This window comes from Meles meles, chromosome 15, assembly GCF_922984935.1.
Source record: "Meles meles chromosome 15, mMelMel3.1 paternal haplotype, whole genome shotgun sequence".
NCBI lineage: Eukaryota > Metazoa > Chordata > Mammalia > Carnivora > Mustelidae > Meles > Meles meles.
This window is the reverse complement of record NC_060080.1, coordinates 20,768,307-20,788,757: the sequence shown is the minus strand read 5'-3', so window position 1 is coordinate 20,788,757 and position 20,451 is coordinate 20,768,307. Positions and strand designations below refer to the sequence as shown.

Genomic DNA, 20,451 nt, shown 5'->3' with positions numbered 1-20,451 from the left:
TCCTGCAGGGCTCCCGTCTTCCTGCCTCAGCATCCCCTGTGTGGTCCACTGGCCCCAGCAACTCTCTCCTTCTTGCTCCCGTGCCAATTCTAAGTGTGCCCTTCCTTCCCCTTAGAGCGGAGCTTCTCAGGACAATCAATTCTTCATCCCATTGGACTCATATAGATCAGTTCAGGGTTAGGTTCCGAATTCATCATCGGCACTTTCACCTGGGTAAATTACTTCCTAAGCTAGGACATGGATGTGAGGACAGGGGATACATGTACAAAGAGCCTGGCACACAGAGACCACTCAGTAAATGGTAGAAGAGCTGTTGTTGGAAAGGTGTGTGAGTGTGGATTCCTCCCTCCCTCGCTTCTCCCCCAGGGGTGTTCCATGCGCGCCTAAGTAATATACAATCAAACTGAAAAAGACTCGGGGCGCCTGGCTGGCTCAGTGAGTAGGGCAAGCGCGCAGTTCTTGATCTTGGGGTCGCGAGTTTGAACCCCACATTGGGCGTAGACATTGCTTAAAGGAATAAACTTAAAAATAAGCTTTAAAGGGGCGCCTGGGTGGCATAGTTGGTTGAGCAGCTGATTCTTGGTTTCAGCTCAGGTCACAGTCTCAGAGTCCTGGGATCAAGTCCCACGTCGGGCTATACACTCCTTGGAGTCGGCTTGAGATTCTCGTTCTCTGCACCTCTCTCTCTCTCCCTTTCTAAAATAAATAAATAAATAAATAAATAAATAAATAAATAAATAAATAATTTTAAATCATTTTAAAATAAAATATTTTAAATATTAATATATTAAAATAAAATATTTTGAAATCATTTTTTAAATTATAATTAAAAAAACAAGATGAGTTACAATATCAATTAAAATAAAAGATCAAGATTAGGTAGGAAACCTGGCAGATACCCAGGCCATACTATTCTAAGCAGGTGCTACCAAGTAAACCCCCCAAATTGGCTGTTAGTTTCCTGGATGCCAAAGAAAAAGGGGAAAGATGGTCTCTATCCCACCATCCAGTCCACCTAAATGGCCTTTCTTCTTCGGCAGATGAACCAGCTGTGCTGGAGATGGAGGACCTTGACCGCTTGGCCATTCGGCTGGGGGATGGGCTGGACCCCGACTCTGTGTCTCTAGCCTCTGTCACAGCTCTCACCACCAACGTCTCCAACAAGCGGTGAGTACACAGGAGACCCTCAACCCAAACTGCCCTTGCCCCTTCAGACAAGACCCTGCTGGGTGTGGAACTGGGGTGGGGAAGAATCAGCCCCCACCCCCACCCCTAACCAGCTTCTTCCTAACCCTGCCCCTTTCTTCTTTTCCTGGATGTCTTTCACACCTCGGTCCCTACAAAGGCAGGAGCCTATTTCTGGGTCACTGAACACCTCCAGGCCAAGGAAAATCAGAGAGTTGCCTAGCCCACAGCGGAAGCTGTTGACCTAGTATCTCTGTCTCTGTGACTTTTGCCATTAACTGGTCCTCTCTATTGAGATCTCTGCAAACAACTAATCCCCATCCTGTTTGACAGTCCTGGAGGTTTGAGGACTATGATTCTGTCCTTCTGCCCTCTGCCAGGGTCCAACCACTGATAGTGCCCGCCTCCTCCCCTACAAGCAGTCCCTTACACTGGGCCTGACTGCACATTCTCCTTCTCAGGTCCAAGCCAGACATTAAGATGGAGCCATGTGCTGGGCGGCCCATGGATTTCCAGGTGGGTGGAGCAACTCGAGGCTGTATTCCTTGTAGACTTTACTCGAGTGGGGAGTTCTGACCAGATGTACATTATAGACTCTGAGGTTGCATGGATCTGAGGGTCATAGAGAACCACAAGCTGAATGTAAGTTCCCAAAGTAAGCTTGTTTCTGGGAGGCACTCATAAAAGTGTCATGACTGAAGAGGCACAAGCCTGAAGGGCAGCTTGAGAATGATGCTTATGCTGGGCAAAGCCCTCCCAGGATTTCATTCGTGTCTAGCACTGGACTTCATCAAGTCAGAGGGACCTGGAAAAACCATAAAAAGACCAAGAAGCACCATGATATATATGTTGGAATATATATATGTATATATTCCAACAATTAAAATAAGAGCCTCTGAAGAAAGATTTTTTTTTTTTTTGGTGTGCTGTTTTAAATGATTGTTTTTTATTATTTAATGCCAGAAGTAATGTCATTTCTGGTTATCCATAGATGAGAGAATGTGGGTGGTTTTTTTTTTCTTTTTCTTCTCTGTGTTTTTTTTTTTTTTTTTTCAAATTAACACTTATTTTTTCTGTTTGTGTGTTTCTAAAACTGGAGACAAACTGGCTGATGAGGAGAGATTTGAAGCCGTTGAATCGTTAATGTGCTCACAGTGCAGGCAGGATGGGTCGTGAGCACGGCTGGTAGCTGCTGAGAGAGGGCCACACAGGGCAACTGAACCCCAGTGCAGCCTCCCAAGCCTGGGGGCCTGGTCCTGAGGCTTGTAGGGCCACATCCCAATTTTGTCTCTTCTGGCAGAGTCGATCAGAGCCTGAGAGACTGAGTTCCACTAACCCAACCCACAACAGACTAAGCCGAAAACACCGAGTACTTATAAACTGGAAGCAAGAGGGCCCACGGACCACCCATTGCTCTAGACCTTCCCTTAGGGTCTAACGAGACCCAACTTTAGGTCAGGAGACTCTGGGCATTCCTAGGACTGAGTACACTCTCTGGTCAGAGGAAACAGCCTTCAGGAGATGCCACTTGGCTACCACTATATCAGAACCTGGGCCCAGAATCAGAGTGAGCCTCCTCTCCCAGGTTAGAGCTACATCTTTTTTTTTTCCTTTAGATTTTATTTATTTATTTGGGAGAGACAGAGAGAGAGAAAGCATTCCCATGAGAGCATGAGCAGGGGGAGGGGCAGAGGGAGAAGCAGACTCTCTGCTGAGCAGGGAGCTGAATGCAGGCTTCGGTCCCAGGACTCTGGGATCATGACCTGAGCCAAAGGCAGGTGCTTAACCCACGGAGCCACCGAGGCACCCCCACAGTTATATCTTTGATACTCACTTCCCAGACTGTACACACTTTCCCATCATTAAGGACGGCCCCATCCCTCCTCCCTCAGGTGCCAGTACCAAGGACTAGGAAGCACCTTTCTTTGTATCCGTTCATCGGGTCGTGTTTTCTCAGGGACATTCCTTTTCTCGCTTGATCCTTGCTTCAGTTCGTTTTCATCCAGCTGGCAACCATCTTTCCAGGTGTTCGAAAATAAGCTCCAGGCAGTGGTTTTAAATGGCTTCAAGCCGTTGGGCTCCTGGGAGGTCTGGGAATGTCGCTCCCTCCCGTCTCTGCCACAACCCAAACACAGAATATCTGGAGAATTTTCCAGGGGCCTGGGCTCAGGGCTTTGCGCCCGTCTTCTGAGAATAAGAAAATTCCAGAGAACCAAGACCTGCTTGTCTGTGTTTTCAGATGTGTCACCAGCCTGCCACATCGAGACACATAGAAAAGGGAGTCATTGTTGATCCTGTTATCGTAACTTACATTCCTGAAGGCTTGCTATGAGCCAGGCACAATACTGCGAGCTGTCAGTGTGAGTTTTCCATTTGAGTTAATATAATCCTTACAACCATCCAAATATAGGTATTCCTCCACTTCCTAGGTGAGAAACCGAGGCACAAGGAGGGTGAGGAGCTTTCCCCAGGTCACGCAGTTATTCAAAGGTAAAGCCAGGGTTCAAATCCAAAGGTGTCCAACCGAAGCAGTCAGAGTGACTAATTTCTCTCTAACTGGATGACTCTAGTTGGATGGTCACCCACTCTGGTCCGCGTTCATCTTTAGCTTACTACCTACTGCTATTTTTTCTTTTTAAGATTTTATTTATTTGACAGAAATCGCAAGTAGGTGGAGAGGCAGGCAGAGAGAGAGAGGAGAAAGGAGGCTCCTTGCCAAGCAGAGAGCCCTATGCAGGACTCGATCCCAGGACCCTGAGATCATGACCTGAGCTGAAGGCAGAAGCTTTAATCCACTGAGCCACCCAGGCGCCCCTCTACTGCTTATTTTTAAAGCTCTTTCCAACTGCTTCCTGACAGAGACTTTAATTAAGCGGACCACACTTTCTCCCTCCAAAGGCTTTGCAGACATTCTGAATTGAACAGAACAGTTGCTGTATTTAACCTGGTAACACAGTATCGTCTGACAAGTTCATTCCCATCTCAATTACAATTATGAACACGGTTTGAGAGAGAGCTCTGAGAATGCAAGTGTGGATTTATCCTCGCTTCCAATAAATAAAATATAGGAAGCAAGAAAATAGCAAAGGAACGTCCCTCTCGAGAGAGCTTAGCGTCGCCCAGTTAGAAAGACCTCTGAAAGCACACCCAGCTGGTGGGAGGAGAGGTGGAAAGGACCCTGAGGGCTCAGAACCACCAAGAGGCTATGGCGTGCCCATCCCCTTTGTTTCCACTGGCTAGAATGTGTGTCATGTGCAAACCCTTTCCTGATTATTGGCATCTCGAAGGCGAGAAGCCACAATGTCATTGCAGTGAATCTGCAGCTTTCCCATCAGAGTGAGCAAAGGTCAGCACCTGGCAGAGAGGTTCTTGTTGGGTCATGGAATCCTGAGTGTGCTCCCTGACCTCTCTTCCGGGCACCAAGATCGCATACATTTTCGCCTCCATGTCGTCTTGTGACATTGACCATGGCCCCAGCCTCGAAGGCGATATTACACCCTCTTCTTAGCTGGTCTCCCCGCCCTCGTAGCGCCTCCTCCCTTCCAACCTCTGCGCCACCACTGGAGTGACCTCAAAATGCGGATCTGGTCATGCCGCATCTTGGCCACCCGGAGGTGAGGAAAGGTGAAGGGTGTTTCAGAAGGGTCGCACTGATGCACGTGCTCCCTGCCATCTCCAACTCCCCGCCACTGTTCCTACAGCATGATCAGAGCCCACGGAAGCATGTCGCAAAGCACCATGGCTCTCGGGTTCTCCCAGGACAAAGGTGCAGGTTTACACTCCGCCTTGTTCCTTGTGTTGGTTTTCATGAAATCACCTGGGGATTAGGTCCCTCATCTTGGAAGAGGAGGACTGAATAGATCATTACCCAAAGAGTCTCCCAGGTCTGCTGCTTGGTCCGTTCCTTTATGGGTCTATTTACTTCCCCATCTTCCACCCTGGAAAAATCAAGTCCTCTGCTGATGAGAGAATGGAAGGAAAGGATGGCCAGTTCTCTCCCTCAAAGTTTGTCTTATCTTATTTCTATTTCTTTTTTAAGCTTTATTTATTTATTTGAGGGTGGGGAGGGGCAGAGGGAGAGAGCGAGAATCTCAAGCAGACTTCCCACTGAGCGGGAGCAGGACGTGGGGCTTGATCCCACGATCCTGAGATCATGGTCTGAGCCAAAATCAGAAGTTGGATGCTCAACTGGCTGAGCCACCCAGACACCCCTCAAAATTTGTTTGAAATCTCAAGACCAAGTGATATAGCCCCTGCACATAGCCCCAGGTGGGGGGTGGGGAAGCAGCAGGAATGACATTCTCCTCCCCCACCAACACTGTGCAATGACCCCAGAGGCTCACATTCAGGGTTCCCTCGGGGGTCACCCTTCAGCCAGCAAAGAGCACCCTCTGGAGCCTTTCTCCCCTGGCTCCCACCCTTGCTCCTTTCAACCCTCTGTCCTCCGCCTATACCCACCCTTTGGGTCCTAAAAAAGAGTAGGGGGCAAAAACCTAGCCTCATGGCTGGCCTCTGGATAAAAAAACATAAAAACTAACCAACTGCTCACATTTGGAAGGTTAATCTCTTGATGTCACTCTTATTTCTTATTAGGCCCAAACTGTGTATGTCTCCTTCCCCAGTCTTGAGTTACAGAGTCTTACTTTCTTTCTTTCTTTTTTTAATGGAGAGGAGAGGATGGGTTAGTTGTGGGAAAATATAATGAGATTTTTTTAAAGTCTTTGGCATTAAAAGTTTCATAGAGGTTAAAACTCTATGAACTGCTGTGCAAGAATATTCTGGAAGGACTTCCTAGTGTCTGCTTACTCTCTTCACAGTCAACTTCTCAGAACTAAGTTAATTAGCTCTATTTCCTTTTTAGCTCCCTGAAGAATCGGTGATCATTAAACGTCTTCAGAGCTCTGGATGCTGAGCTTCATTCCCTTTGGCATTTCAAGTTCCAAATAGAAATCCTTGCTTTCATAGTTCAAGTGTTACTTCAATTAGTGAATGTTCGGTTTCCAGTTCTATATACTTTCTTGGCAATGTTCTCATTGGTACCGAAATTTCTATTTTTCTTAACATCATTAGTTTTGATGTGCAGATTTCTTGGGCTTCAGAAAATTTAAAAGACTTTGATGGACATAGTGGAGGATAATTTCCATGGTTATTCTTTTTTTATGAAAAGGGAAAATAATTTTCTGGAGTAAAATCGTATTTAGAAGTTGCATCAAAGCACAGAGATTAAAATACCAAATCCGCAAGATGGGAAGCATAAAAGCAACCTCCACAGTTTCATTAGAAGAATTAGCTAAGGTAAATGCTAACACTAGCTTAGCACAGGCTATTTTGTTAAAATGCAAGTGTGAGAGAGACAAAGGGAACAATCATAAGCATCTATAGGACCCTACCTACTTGGGAGACTCTGAGAAGTCATTTTTCACAAGAGCTCACATTTTCTAGAACTTTCCTATGGTTTATGAAGCACCTTGACACACATGACCTCATTTAACCTTCACATAATGTGGTGTTTCCACATCTAGCTCAGTGAGCCTATGTGGTGGCCCTCCTCTCACACCTGGTCATGTATGAGTTCTGGAGTTCATTACCACCCCAGCCACCCCAAATCTGTGCTTCTTTCCATTTTTGTTGTAGCCGCCCCAATGGGGACCAGCACCTCTAAATCCAAAACAAGAGCCGATTGCTTAAAATGAAGGTTCAAGAGGGGCACCTGGGTGGTGCAGTCGGCTAAACGCCTCGCTCTTGGTTTTGGCTTGGGTTGTGATCTCAGGGTCATGAAATCCAGCCCAGGTGTCGCCGGGCTCCGTGCTCAGCAGGGAGTCTACTTGGGACTTTGTCTCCCTCTCTCTGCCCCTCCCTACCTCTCTCTCTCTCTCTCTCAAATAAATAAATCTTGACAGGGAAATTCAGAAAAGGTATGCACACCCCTCCCCTACCCTGTATATATACACAAATATTTGTTTGATGTATGAACTACTGGAAAATGGCTTCCCAGCATAGAAGTAAGACTCCAGGGGGCTAGACCACCCCCCCCCCAGAAGACACAGAGCACACAAAACACACAGCATCAGGCCAGCAAAGGTGGCCCATGCTCCCCAACAAAGAAATTAAACAAAAGGGGGAAACCAGGAATGTAGAAAGGGGGCCAGATACCAGAAACATAGAGAGCTCTCAGAGGCCCCCAATCTTAAAAAGAGAGATCCTAGAGCAGGAAATTACTTGCACGTTAATGAAGACATAGAAAGCTTAATTCCTGAGCGCATGAAACCCGGGAAGTGGTTTCCAGCCCTCTACTAGGCGGAGCCAGGGAGGCTGGGGGAGCCCTAAAAGTACTGATGCCTGGCCCCACCCACCCGAGGTTGGACAGGTTTGGTCTGGAGTTTGGCAGGGACACCAGCTTGTTTAACCAGCGCCGTCCTCCCTGTGGATAATTCTAGAACACAGGCAGCGGTGATCCAGCCCAGGCCCTTCCTTTATAGAGGAAGACACAGAGGCTTAGTGGGGAAAGAGCCCCAGATCCAAGGGCTCACACTGGAGCCCAGGCCCCGTGTTGGCTCCCTGCTCCTGGGCTCGGCTCCAGGAGGACCGGCTACCCGGCTCACTGGGCTCACCTCTGGCTTCCCTCTTCTGCCCGCAGGTCAGCATCACGGTGATCGAGGCCCGGCAGCTGGTGGGCTTGAACATGGACCCCGTAGTGTGCGTGGAGGTGGGTGATGACAAGAAGTGCACGTCCATGAAAGAGTCTACTAACTGCCCCTACTACAATGAGGTCAGTACCCTGTGGCCTTCCATGTGGAAAGGGACTTCATACATGTGGTGGGAGTCGGGGCTCCAGGTCACTCGAGACCCATGGGAGCAGCGGGAGTCAAGCGACACAAAAGGCTCTCAGCAGGGCTGACCTTGGCCCACGCTGCTACAGCCCCCAGCACGCAGATGTGCCTTGCTGTGTCCTCCGAAGCCCAAGTCTAGATCACCCCCTGACAGTGTCCTGGCCGGAGGCCACCCTTTGAAACAAACCTCCAGCACTGTCTGTGGGTGAACCCCGTGGGGCTTGGCCAGAACCCGCTGGGGCAGTGACACCATTCAGGAGCAGTCTCTGTGAGCCAGCCTCTCCTGTAAACGCTGCAGGTGTGTCCCCTGATCCGGCCTCCACAAAAGTCAGAGGTTGTTGCCCTCAATCCACTAAGACTATCCCTTCCATTCACGTGAATCTTCAACCTGTTCCTGATTCTAGTTTTGTTCTTTCTCACAAATCCAAGTAGCTCTGATTCGTTGAATTTCTGTTTCTGCCAAACCAGCGTTTCTCACTCAGCACTAGCGACGTTTTGGTGTCAGGGACTGTCCTATGAAGTGTGGGACGTTGGACAGCGTCCCTTCTACCCACTCGATGGCAGTAGCAACACCAGCCAGTTGTAGCAACCAAAAATGTTTCCAGACGTTGCCAGATGTCCCGCTGGGGTTAGAATTACCTCGCTGAGAACAACCACTTGAAACTATCTTCCCATGATTCCTCTGGTCCCAAAGCAGGACTTTTCCTTTTGCTTCTTGTCCTATGCCACGTTCCTCTTCGTTGGAAAATACCTGTGGTCCCAGGGCTGTGCTGCTTCTGGCTAATTCTCTGAGTTAGCAGGAACTCTCCTTCTTTGACTCCACTAAACACAACAGAGGGAGATGAGAACAATATGACTTAATGACTTAGCAGACTTCCAGGTGGTCAGAAAAGGGAAGTCTGCTCAGGACGCACAAGGAATATGCCCACAGACTCCTCAGAGGCTGCAGAATTCTGGCCGTCACTTAGCTAGCTCGCTCTCCCAGGGCGGACGCAGTCAGAGGCAGCTGGCCTGGCCTTTGCCTCCTGCCTGGCTCCAGACCTATCTTCCTGTGAAGGGAGGCTCACAACCATTGCCCTCCCGTTATAACCTGACCGTTCAAGTCCAGGTCAAGACCGTTCAAGTCCTGGCCACTGGTGCCTTCCTTCTGCTTTAGCCACCTCTCTCCCTGGCCCCGGATCCTTCCCTTCCTTCTTCCCAAAGGGTCTGGCATCACCCATCCACTCAACACCCCCAACTCTGCCTTTACTTTTCCTTTGGCTCTTCCTTGCCTGTAAGGTGTTCTACTCAGGCGTATTCTCTCCAAGTTACAATGATGGAAAACCGCATATGCTCAGGGTCAGGAACCAGGAGTCTCTCTGTCCATCTGTCCCCCATCTGTCCCTTCTAGCCACACCCCTTTCTGACCTCCCACTCACTGTCCAACTCCGTGAGCTGTCCTCACTGCCTCTCCGCCCAAGTACCCCCTAATCTCCACCCCCAGCTCCACGGAAACCGCCCTCTGGGTCATCAAGGACCACACTGTCCCCAAGTCCAAGTCCAAGTCACCCTTCTCTCTGGACTGCCCAGCTTTTTCTGTCGTCTTGACGTCCCCTCCCCTGCTGGTCTCTCTGCTGCACTCCCTCCTGCCATCCCATCCCTCACAGCCTTTCCTGACATGTGCCCTGTGCCCTCTGCTGAAATGCCACCTGCGTGACTAGATCTCCATCCACCTCTCCAGAGCTTCGGTGCCCCCGACCAGTAACACCTGACACATCGCGGCCACACGCAGCAGTTGCCATGTATGAGGCCCCCAACCACGTGCACTTACGGCTTTAGCGCTTGACAGGGGTCTGCTCGCTCAGACTTCACCACCATGCCTCCCACACCCCTTTGGATGGTGCCTCTGGAGCAGTTCAACATGGCAACCTCGAGTATTGTCCCCACACCGCACGGCAGTAAACTGGAGGCCCAGGAAGGAAGTAATTGGCCTAACAGAAAGAGCCCAGCTGTCTGCTCTAAAGGCAGCACTTTTTTAAAAATATTTTGTTTATTTTGAGAGAGAGAGAGAGAGGAAGAGAGAACACAAGCAGAGGGGAAGGGAGGGGCAGAGGGAAAGAGAGAAGCAGACTCCCCGCCGAGCAGGGAGCCCGATGCGGGGCTTGATCCCAGAACCCTAGGATTATGACCTGAGCAGAAGGCAAAAGTTTGCCTGATGGAGCCACCCAGGCGCCCTAAAGGCAGCACTTTGACCCACAATGCTCCAGTGTGAGTCTCCAGCAGCCGGGAACACACTCTCCTCAGACGTTGACCGTACGCATGTTGGCAACACTTCTTCCTTGTCTCTGCCCACAAATTCACCAAAGCCATGGTCCCTGTGTGACTGCGCCCTGCCCTCGTTCCCCGCACCTGCACACCGAGGCCTGGAGAGATGGGGCCCGGGGACAGTGGCAGCTCCCAGCTCCAACGGCCAGGTCTCACTCGGAGCAATTTCCATTTCTGGCAAATGAAGTCCTTCGCACCTTCAACATCGCTGAAGCTGGGACACTTCAGGCCTGGAGCAGTGTGGTTAAAGGCAATGTCTGTGTTGCCTATACAATGGCGCCGTACGTTATGGTGTCTCGTACGGTCTCACGCAGCCTCATAACAAGACTCCGAGGTGGGTGTCATACCCCATCTTACAGCTTGGGAAATAGAGTGGACCACGTGCTGCCCAAAGCCACGTGACTCCCGCCTGCCACAGAGTCAGGGGAACTGATAGTTGCTACTGCTACTCCTCTGACCTTCGGGGCTCAGGGGAGATGCAGACAAGCACTGGCAGGAGAGAGGGGCCTGTCACTGTCCCAGGTCGCTGGCTGCTATTAGCTGAATGATGGCAGGTTTGGGTCCTTCCTCTTTCCAGTACTTCGTCTTCGACTTCCATGTTTCTCCTGACGTCATGTTCGACAAGATCATCAAGATCTCGGTGAGTGTAGCTCAAGCTGCTCTTTGGTCTACATAGACTTGAAAAGGTCATCCCTCTGGATGGACCAACCATTAGAAGGCAACCCCATGTCCAGACACACAGCTGGCAAGCAGAGCAAAGGCTTGTTTGGGCCCCTCTCGCTTGTTTAACCAGGCGTTTCTGCACAGTGTGCAACCTACTCACCCGTACCTGGCAGCCGGCAGAAATGAGGGCAAGAGGGGTTAATGCTGAGCCTCAGCAAGCCATTCCTGCCCTACCGAATGCCCTCCCACTTCACCGAAAAGCTCCATTCCCCAGAAAGACAGGTGGTGCCACTGTCAGACCACCCCACCCGTCCCCCATGGAAAGCCCCTGCCCTGCCTGGTCTGACTGGGGGCTGGTGGTTCTGCCTGGAAGGTGATCCACTCCAAGAACCTGCTGCGTAGTGGCACCCTAGTGGGGTCCTTCAAAATGGATGTGGGAACCGTGTACTCCCAGCCTGGTGAGTAGCCGCGTGACTCGGTCAGCTTCAGTGGCCACAGCTCAGCGAGGGTGGCCCAAGGCATCCTTCCCAACCTGGCAGTCCCCGGGCCTGGCCTGGCCGGGACTATAAACTCAGTGTGAGGCCTTCAGGGACGTGGAGGGATGGGTATCCCGTCTGCACACGGAGGCAGTGATGACCTGTGCTCAGGCCGTTGGAGTCCCAGGAGCCCGGCGAGATATAGGGGGTTTCACCCCCTTTTACACTTGAGGGACTTGGGGTTCAGAGAGGTGTTGGGGTTCCACTGTCACCCAGATGGCCTGGGGAGAAATCAGGCTGCATGACTCTAGGGCACCCCCCTGAGCCACCCTGTCCTCAATACAAACGGGGTGTGGCTTCCTCTGAGGGAGGCCAGGCTCACGGACCATCCATCGAGGACCCCAGGCCCCCCAAAAATGGCGTGTGATGGGTCCCCATGGGCCAAGCCTGAATGGGGCCGGCAAGGGAACCCCAGTGGAATTCCCAGAGTGTTTGTGAGGCCCAGGCCAGGCCAAGAGGGCCCCACGTCATGTCCCTGAAGTGAACCCACCACTCAGGACGCAGTGATGGTTCCGTCAGGCGTTTTGAGAGTGACCATCCCATTTCACCCGGCATCACGTTTGCCCCTCACAGAACAGTGAGGCGGAGGCATTGGGCTTCCTCCCCATTGTGCAGATGAGATCAATGAAGCCAAGAGAAGTTAAGTAGCTTGGAAGGGCCACAAGCTACTAGGTTGAACAAGTCGATGATTTCTTACGGTTTGACTTCACAGACACTTGGCTGGTGCATGCTCCATGACTTAGACTAGGGAATCGAGTCCAAACCCAGGACTGTACGCATAACCACCACAAAATCATAGGACATTCAAGCCACCAGAGACCTCAACACACTAGTCAGGTGTCTCTGTATGACAAAGAGGCCCAGGGTTAGGAAGAGACTTGCCCAGGGCCCATGGGAGCAGAACCTGGTCTCCCAACTCCCAGGCCAGGGCCTTTCCCACTGCCACACACACACACGTACGTACACACACACACACACACACACACGTGTCCTCAGCAGAGGGGGGCCTTAGCGACCATTAGCGTCTTCGGGAGGGGGGAGAGGGTGATCCGGCCCTTCCTGGGAAGCATACCCAGCTGCGGGCCGTGGGCTGGAATCACACGGGTATCCCAGAGCAGGTGTTCCAACCTGCGGCCGAGCAGGACTCCCCACCCCCAGGACTGGCAGCAGGGGTTCGGAGAGACAGCAAGGAGCCTGATGTGGACCCCTGGGCTTCTCGACGGTGGAGTCCTGGAGAGGAGACCACTGCCACTGAGAGGGCATACAGGCCGTGCCCCCAGGCCTAACCCTTACCAGCCCCTGCAGGCACCGTCACTCCATTTCACGAGAAGGAAGCAGGCCAAGCAAGCTTACACAGCTGGTCCAGGGAAAGGAATCGCATGTAAACCCGGGTCCAGGTGGGCCCAGATTCCAGGCTCTCTGCTGGGCTAACCCACCACCAGAGTTGCTGCTGCTTCTGAATCTGTTCCTGAGCCTGGTCCCCTTCCTGGGAACCTGAGGTCACACGGCCCCTTCCGTTAGGGCACTGAGGTCTTCAATCTGATGGTCTCTGGTTTGGCCTGACTTTCCTCATGAACCCCTGGTTGCTGACCCAGCCAGGGAGTCACTGGAAGCAAGCTGCCAGGGACACAGAACTCGTGGGTGAGGCTGAGAGTCTCTGGTAGTTCGATATCTTGTGGAGCTGGGAGGGTTTCCTGGGGGACCAGGGCCTGCTTCTCACCCTGGCGGGACCATGTCTCCACCATCAGAGGCAGCAGCAGGACCCTGTTCACTCACTAATTCTCCCTACTGGAGGTAAGCGGGGAGAGGGGGATCATCCAAGCCACAACCCCCCTCTGGTAGATCATAGAGGAGTTCCTGGTCGCTAGCCACTGCCCCAGCCCGACCAGCCTTCCCTGGCAGGTGTCTGAGAAGCTTGGAAGGGATGGGGGAGAAGAAGGAGGCCCTTCCAAGCCCAAAGAGCAGCAGCCCTTAAGGCAGGAGGGGCTTGGCAGGGATTCCGGTTGTTCCGAGGAAAGTCAGCAGCTGGGCCCAGCGGGAGCACAGGGACGGGGTGGGATGAGAGGAGTCAGCCGGGCAGAGTGGAATCAGGAGGCCTCACAGACCCCACTAAGGTCTGTGGTCTGTACCCCACACACTCACGAGCTGCAGACATTTGAAAGGAGGAGTGAAGACGGGGGAGCCTCTCCGAGGGTTCTGCGGGGCTACTGTGCGCAGGTTGTCCGCAGGCATGGGGGCAGGACGGCTGCGGGCAGAGAAACCAGTTTGGAGCATTCTCGCTTCAAAGTCACACTCCCGGATGCAGGACCTTTCCCCAGCTGTTCGCCCCTCTAGGGGCCTCTGTCTCCTCCCGGCCATTCTGGGGATCAGGCCCCAAAAGTCTCCTCAGCCCCGCGCCTGCCCGGGGACAGCAGGTGCAGTCCGCCCTCGTCACCCCTGCAGAGCACCAGTTCCACCACAAGTGGGCCATCCTGTCAGACCCCGACGACATCTCCGCTGGGCTGAAGGGCTACGTGAAGTGTGACGTCGCCGTGGTGGGCAAGGGGGACAACATCAAGACACCCCACAAGGCCAACGAGACAGATGACGAAGACATTGAGGGGTGAGGCTCCCATCTGCCCCCAGCCCTGGAGACCTGACCCAGCCCTCCCTTCCCCCACAAGGAGCCCCTGAGGTGGACTTGGCACACAGACCCTCCCCGCCCCCCCTTACCCTTGTCCCCACCTACTCCCAGACAGACCAGCTCTTCCAAGAAGGACCAAGGGCAGGGCTGGCCTTGGGGTCCCTAGACCCCAAGAGACCCAAGAGAGGAAGCTCTGAGGCAGGGCGGGGCAGGACTTCACGGAGATTGTCCCAGGCACCAGGGTAGGCAGATGGCAGGGCAGGACTGAGGTGCCCACGCCTGGCCACGAAAGCCTTAGCTCTGTGTGCCGGCAGGAACTTGCTGCTCCCCGAGGGGGTGCCCCCTGAACGCCAGTGGGCCCGGTTCTACGTGAAAATCTACCGAGCAGAGGGCTTGCCCCGTATGAACACCAGCCTCATGGCCAATGTGAAGAAGGCTTTCATTGGTGAGAACAAGGACCTGGTCGACCCCTATGTGCAAGTCTCCTTTGCTGGCCAGAAGGTATTGGGGTGCAGGAGGCAGGAGGCTGGGTTTGGGGTAACAGGCATGAGAGGTACGGAGTGATTGGAGGACAGAGGCTGGAGGCAGATGTGAGACAGAAAGAGAAGCCAGAGGGCACCTTCAATCCCGGGGTGCATTCGAGGAGAGGGAGAAGGGAGGGGAGCTCCTGCTGAGAGGTGCTGGAGCTGCCACCGGCTCGGGGGTCCTCTCAGCTAGAGACAGGCCTTAGGGGATCCTGCCTGCCTCTGCGTCTTGCAGACCAAGAGCTCAGACAGGAGCACTGAAAGGGAGGAGAGTCTGAGAGGCTGGTGTGGGGGAGAGTGCCTGCCGGACAGAAGTGTGCGTGTGCACACACACACACGTGAGCACTGGGTGTCATATGCAACTGATGAATCACTAGTCTACCCCTCAAACCAACAATATGCTGCATGTTAACTAAGCTGAATTAAAATTAAAAATTATGTATATACACACCCCACACGTACACATGCACATACGTATACACACGTACACCTGTATACACACACCCCACGTGCAAACACACACGTGCATACATGTAACACACGCGCGTAACCCCCATGTGTATACACACGTGTGCACACATGCACACACACACACACCCTGGCCCTCGCTTCCTCCCTCCAGGGCAAGACTTCAGTGCAGAAAAGCAGCTACGAACCCCTGTGGAATGAGCAGGTGGTCTTTACAGACCTGTTCCCCCCACTCTGCAAGCGCATGAAGGTGCAGATCCGGGACTCGGACAAGGTCAACGACGTGGCCATCGGCACCCACTTCATTGACCTGCGCAAGATTTCCAACGATGGGGACAAAGGTCAGCAGCCGGAGACTGGGTGAGGGGCGAGGGCACTGAAGGGCGGGAGTCAGTGAGACCTTCCCCCCCCCACCCCCCCACACACACCTCCTCCACCATCTCAACCTCTTCCCGAAAGGCCCCAGGCACGGTGAGGGCTTGGTCCGCAGCCCACTCCCCCTCAAAGGAAAAGGGGAAGTTTATGGCTCAGGTCAGCTCATACAGCCTGCCGAAGCCAGTCTGCCTGGATTTGAACTGAGCCCTGACAGTTAGTAGCTGTGCGGTCTCTGAGCCTGTTTTCCCATCTGTGAAATGGAAATAATGATGACACGTATGTGCACACACGTTTCACATATGCTCGTACTGTCTACCGGCTTGTGGGACTGACTCTTTCTAGAACCCAGGCTCTGGGCTTCAGGGAGGTAGAGCACGAGAAACACCTACTCCCGGCCTCGTGGTGCTCACAGGGGACTAGAGAGGGCGATGTGCCATCACGGGCTCAAAACCTAAAGCCAGAGGCACAAAAGCCCACGTGTTCTCTGACTCCGTTGATACGAACTGTCCAGAATAGGCAAATCCACAGAGACAGAAAGTAGGACTAGTGTTTGTTGGGGCTGCAGGTGGGGGGCAGAGACCTAACCGCTAATAGGTACAAAGTTTCTTGGAGGGGGGATGGAATCAGGTGATGCCCGTACAACAGAGTGAATATACAGAAAATCACCACAGGCCACATTTTTAAATGGTGAATTTTATATCATGTACAGCATATCCTGAGTTTTTTAAATGCCGTAAATTTTTTTCTAAACCAGGCATAACAAAAACCAAAAAAAACATAGCACAAGCTGCCGAATTGGGCCTGAGTTACACATGAGACAGCAAAGGGCAACAGCGGGACAAGTTAGCTGGGACTAGGATCTGGGCCTGCTTCACCGAGAAGGCATTACACAGGCAGACGGAGGGAGGGTCTTCGGAGAGGAGGGGAGGGGTCTGCGTGGGCGGGGAGGGGGGGTGCGATGGGAGGACCTGGTGAGATGCTGGTCCGCACAGGCCGCTAAGGGCCAGAAGGCCAGGCTGAGGAGTTTGAGGGGATCCAGCCTCTGTCCCTCAAAGAGATTGTGGGCAGCCTGGGCTTCACGGACCAGGAGGCAGGGAGCCTGACCTTCGAGCGCTCCGTGTAAGCGAGGAGGCTGTCCTGGGCTGCCCACACTCAGCAGATGGGAGCGGCCCTAAGGCCTCCCATCGGCCACGCGCTGGCCCACAGGCTTTCTCCCACCTCCAGTGTCTCGCTGAGCAAGGCATAAAGTTCTCGGCTCAGCCACCGGGAGCCCCCCAAAGAGGTTCCACCACTCCCATGAGCCCCTTGTCCTCTCCCTGCGGCCCACAGGCTTCCTGCCCACGCTGGGCCCAGCCTGGGTGAACATGTACGGTTCCACACGCAACTACACGCTGCTGGACGAGCACCAGGACCTGAACGAGGGCCTGGGTGAGGGCGTGTCGTTCCGCGCCCGCCTCATGCTGGGCCTGGCCGTGGAGATCCTGGACACCTCCAACCCCGAGCTCACCAGCTCCACCGAGGTGCAGGTGGAACAGGCCACGCCCGTCTCAGAGGTGAGGACCCGGGGACTGGGCTGTCCTCCAGAGCCCCCAGCTCGGGCAGCCTGGGACTGCGCTCTGCCTCGGGGTGCCCTGTCTGCTCAGAGGGCAAGACCCCATGATGAGGCCCCCTTCCCCAGGAAGCAGGGGCCCACACTCTGCCCCTTATGGGGGCCTGCCCCCTCCCACTGCCTGTGCCTACACTCCGCCTGGAGGTCCCAAGGGGGAGCCTCCTCTCTGCCCTCTTCCTGGCCATGGTTGTCCCTGTACGGGGATACCCAGGCTGGAGGGCAAAAGGATTTAGGCTTTCAGGGTCTGGACTGCTTGACTGCACGGCAGGGTGGGGTGTCTGCCCACAGTGGCCCAAAGGGCCTGGCTGTAAGTATAGGAGGAGGCCTGGCCCCAGGCCCAACATCTCTGCTGAGGTTTGAGGATGGTTCGAACCACCTTCCCCCCAGAGCTGCACAGGGAGAACAGAAGAATTCTTTCTATTTGGAGCCTTCCTAGAGGCCTCAATGATTGACCGGAAAAATGGAGACAAGCCAATCACCTTTGAGGTCACCATAGGTGAGTGCTGGGCTCGCAGTGGGGTCTTCAGGCCTGGGAGCTGCTGGGTGGTAACCGCACCATGAGCCTGGAGGGAGGGAAACTTTGACCACTTTCCTTCCCATGTGCTCAGGCACCCGCATAGCACGCAGTGTTCACACGAGCGTGCACACAAGCCCACAGCGGTTCCTTAGTGCACACTAAGGCCCTACAGGGCTAAGCTGTGTCTGGGGCATGGGGAAGAAGGAAGCCTTCCCTGCAGAGGCAAAAGGGGAGCGAGTAGAAATCCAGGCCATGTCCTAGGCTGGACCTTGAGCTCGATGGTCATCAGGGCTCCTAGCGAGGTTTGCCCAGGGTGGAGGCTGTGAGCTCCTTCCTCTGGCTAGTGTTCTCTTGTGTCCAAGCTGGGACAGACTCCAGGCAGTTTCCCCACTCCCTGTGCCCCACTTCCCTCCTACAAACCCAAAGCAGCACCCGGATCAGAGGGCGGGCACCTGGAGGGAAAGGATTCTAGGCCCTCGCATGCCCCCTTCTGCCTCCAGGTAACTATGGGAACGAAGTTGATGGCCTGTCGCGGCCCCAGCGGCCTCATCCTCGGAAGGAGCCTGGGGACGAGGAAGAAGTCGATCTGATCCAAAACTCAAGTGACGACGAAGCTGACGAGAGTGGGGACCTGGCCTCCGTGTCCTCCACCCCACCCATGCGGCCCCAGGTCACTGACAGGTGAGCCAGGTGGATGGAGGGTCCTGAGAGGTCTTGCCTGCTGCTTTGCTTCCTCACATGGGCTGGCCTCCCCCCTCCCAGCGCCCCAGTTCTCAACCTCCCACCTCCTCCCCACCCCCAGGAACTACTTCCATCTGCCCTACCTGGACCGCAAGCCCTGCATCTACATCAGGAGCTGGTGGCCAGACCAGCGCCGCCGCCTCTACAACGCCAACATCATGGACCACATCGCTGACAAGCTGGTCAGGGCAGGGCAGGGAGGGTGGGGGAGGGGAGGGAAAGGCAGGGGGCCAGGGGGAGCTTCTGAGGGCCTTGACCAGCTTGGACGCTTCCCCTGCAACACACTAGGCAGTCTGCCCCGCAGCTTGCCATGGGGGGGTGGGGGTAGGGGGCTGCGGATGAGGACTGCAGGAATAGCCCCAGCACGACCTCTGGTCCTGTCCCTGCTCCCATGTCCCAGGAGTGGGGCAGGGGCGTGAGGGCTACCTAAAGTGGAGTCTGGGAATCCTGGCCCATTCTGTCCTGGCGTTCCCCTGGAGGAGGCTGGCCAGCCCCTCTGTCTCTGGCCAGCACTGCACCCCACCCCCATCCAGCCTTGACTTCTGCCCAGCCCCAGCAAGTCCACCGGGACCACAGACCCACAGCCCAGAGGTGGCTTCTTCCCTCTGGAGAATTCATGGTTTCTGTATGGTGGCAGGACCTGGGAGGAGGGGTCCTGGCTCTAGTGAGGGGTCCCAGGTCGCTAGCCCTTCGTTCCCCTGATGAATGATGGGAGACATTGGGGAAGCTGGGGTTGGGGTCTGGGGCTCAGCATGCACCCTCCCTCCTGGCCCACAGGAAGAAGGCCTAAACGATGTGCAGGAGATGATCAAGACAGAGAAGTCCTACCCCGAGCGTCGTCTGCGGGGCGTTCTGGAGGAGCTCAGCTGTGGCTGCTAGTGAGAAGAAGGGGCGGGGCGAGAGGGGCTGGAAGCAGGGGGCTGGGCAGGGAAGGAGGTGTGTGCAGGCCTGCTGCCGCAGGTGGGCTCCGCTGAGCTGAGCGCTGCTCCCCTGGTCCCCCAGCCGCTTCCTGTCCCTCGCCGACAAAGACCAAGGCCACGCCTCCCGCACCAGGCTGGACCGGGAGCGCCTCAAGTCCTGCATGCGGGAGCTGGTGAGGACATGCTGGACCACACAGGGCATCAGGGGAGGGTGCCTGAGGTGGGGGGGGAACATCTGTCTCTGAGGTCACAGCCATCAGTCCTGCCCCCTCAGTTGGGCGGCAACTCCTCAGCCCCTCTCCCATGCACACCACCCCCCTGCAGGAGAGCATGGGACAGCAGGCCAAGACCCTGCGGGCACAGGTGAAAAGACACACGGTGCGGGACAAGCTGAGGCTCTGTCAGAATTTCCTGCAGAAGCTGCGCTTCCTGGCAGACGAGGTGTGCCCCCAGACCCGAGTGACTGGCGTGGGGAGGGGCTTGCCGCCCAGCACCACCTAGAGGGCTCCCCCCCACGCTGTGACAGACCCTGGGGGACAGAGGAGAATGAACCCTTCCTCCTGGGAGGTGAAGGAAGACCCAGCCCTGGGGCCCTTCCCTCGGCAGGCCCAGGCCTGCCCCCCGCCCCAAGCAGAGACCCTGAGGGTCAGTGGGGCAGCGCGGGGCCCTAGCCACGCCCTCCCTGAGCGGCCCCGCCCCGCCTGGCCCCAGCCCCAGCACAGCATCCCCGACGTCTTCATCTGGATGTTGAGCAACAACAAGCGCGTGGCCTATGCCCGGGTGCCCTCCAAGGACCTGCTCTTCTCCATGGTCGAGGAGGAGCTGGGCAAGGACTGCGCCAAGGTCAAGACGCTCTTCCTCAAGGTGTCAAAAAAAAAAAACGCGACTTGGGGGTGGGGTGGGGCGGGGCTGGGGGCCGGCATTTGCATCCGGCTTCTTCCAAAGGCTCCACCTCCCGGCCTGAAGGGGCGGAGCCCTCAAGTAGCAGGTGCTCGGAGAAGGGTGGGCGGAGAGAATAGGAAGAGAGGGAAGGGGGTCAGACAGCTTCGGTCGGCCCATTCCCCTCCACTCTCTTCCCTCGCCCTGAGCTCCAGTCCAGTGGGATAGCTGCGGAGGGGCAGGGGCAGGCAGCCCGGCCCAGGCCCTCGCCCCTTCC

The 20,451-nt window shown here is 54.7% G+C and overlaps 1 protein-coding gene across 1 annotated transcript in view; it reads left to right on the top strand.

Annotated features, from left to right (window-relative positions):
* OTOF (otoferlin) overlaps positions 1-20,451 on the top strand; it is a 92,887-nt gene that overhangs the window by 55,393 nt on the left and 17,043 nt on the right. Inside the window, 16 exon segments of the mRNA XM_045978640.1 lie at positions 1,041-1,167; positions 1,647-1,701; positions 7,823-7,954; positions 10,897-10,959; positions 11,356-11,440; positions 13,961-14,120; positions 14,456-14,642; positions 15,288-15,474; positions 16,838-17,061; positions 17,505-17,613; positions 18,135-18,315; positions 18,437-18,557; positions 19,153-19,253; positions 19,378-19,468; positions 19,620-19,736; positions 20,007-20,159. Of these exon segments, the coding sequence (XP_045834596.1) occupies positions 1,041-1,167; positions 1,647-1,701; positions 7,823-7,954; positions 10,897-10,959; positions 11,356-11,440; positions 13,961-14,120; positions 14,456-14,642; positions 15,288-15,474; positions 16,838-17,061; positions 17,505-17,613; positions 18,135-18,315; positions 18,437-18,557; positions 19,153-19,253; positions 19,378-19,468; positions 19,620-19,736; positions 20,007-20,159 (2,093 nt within the window).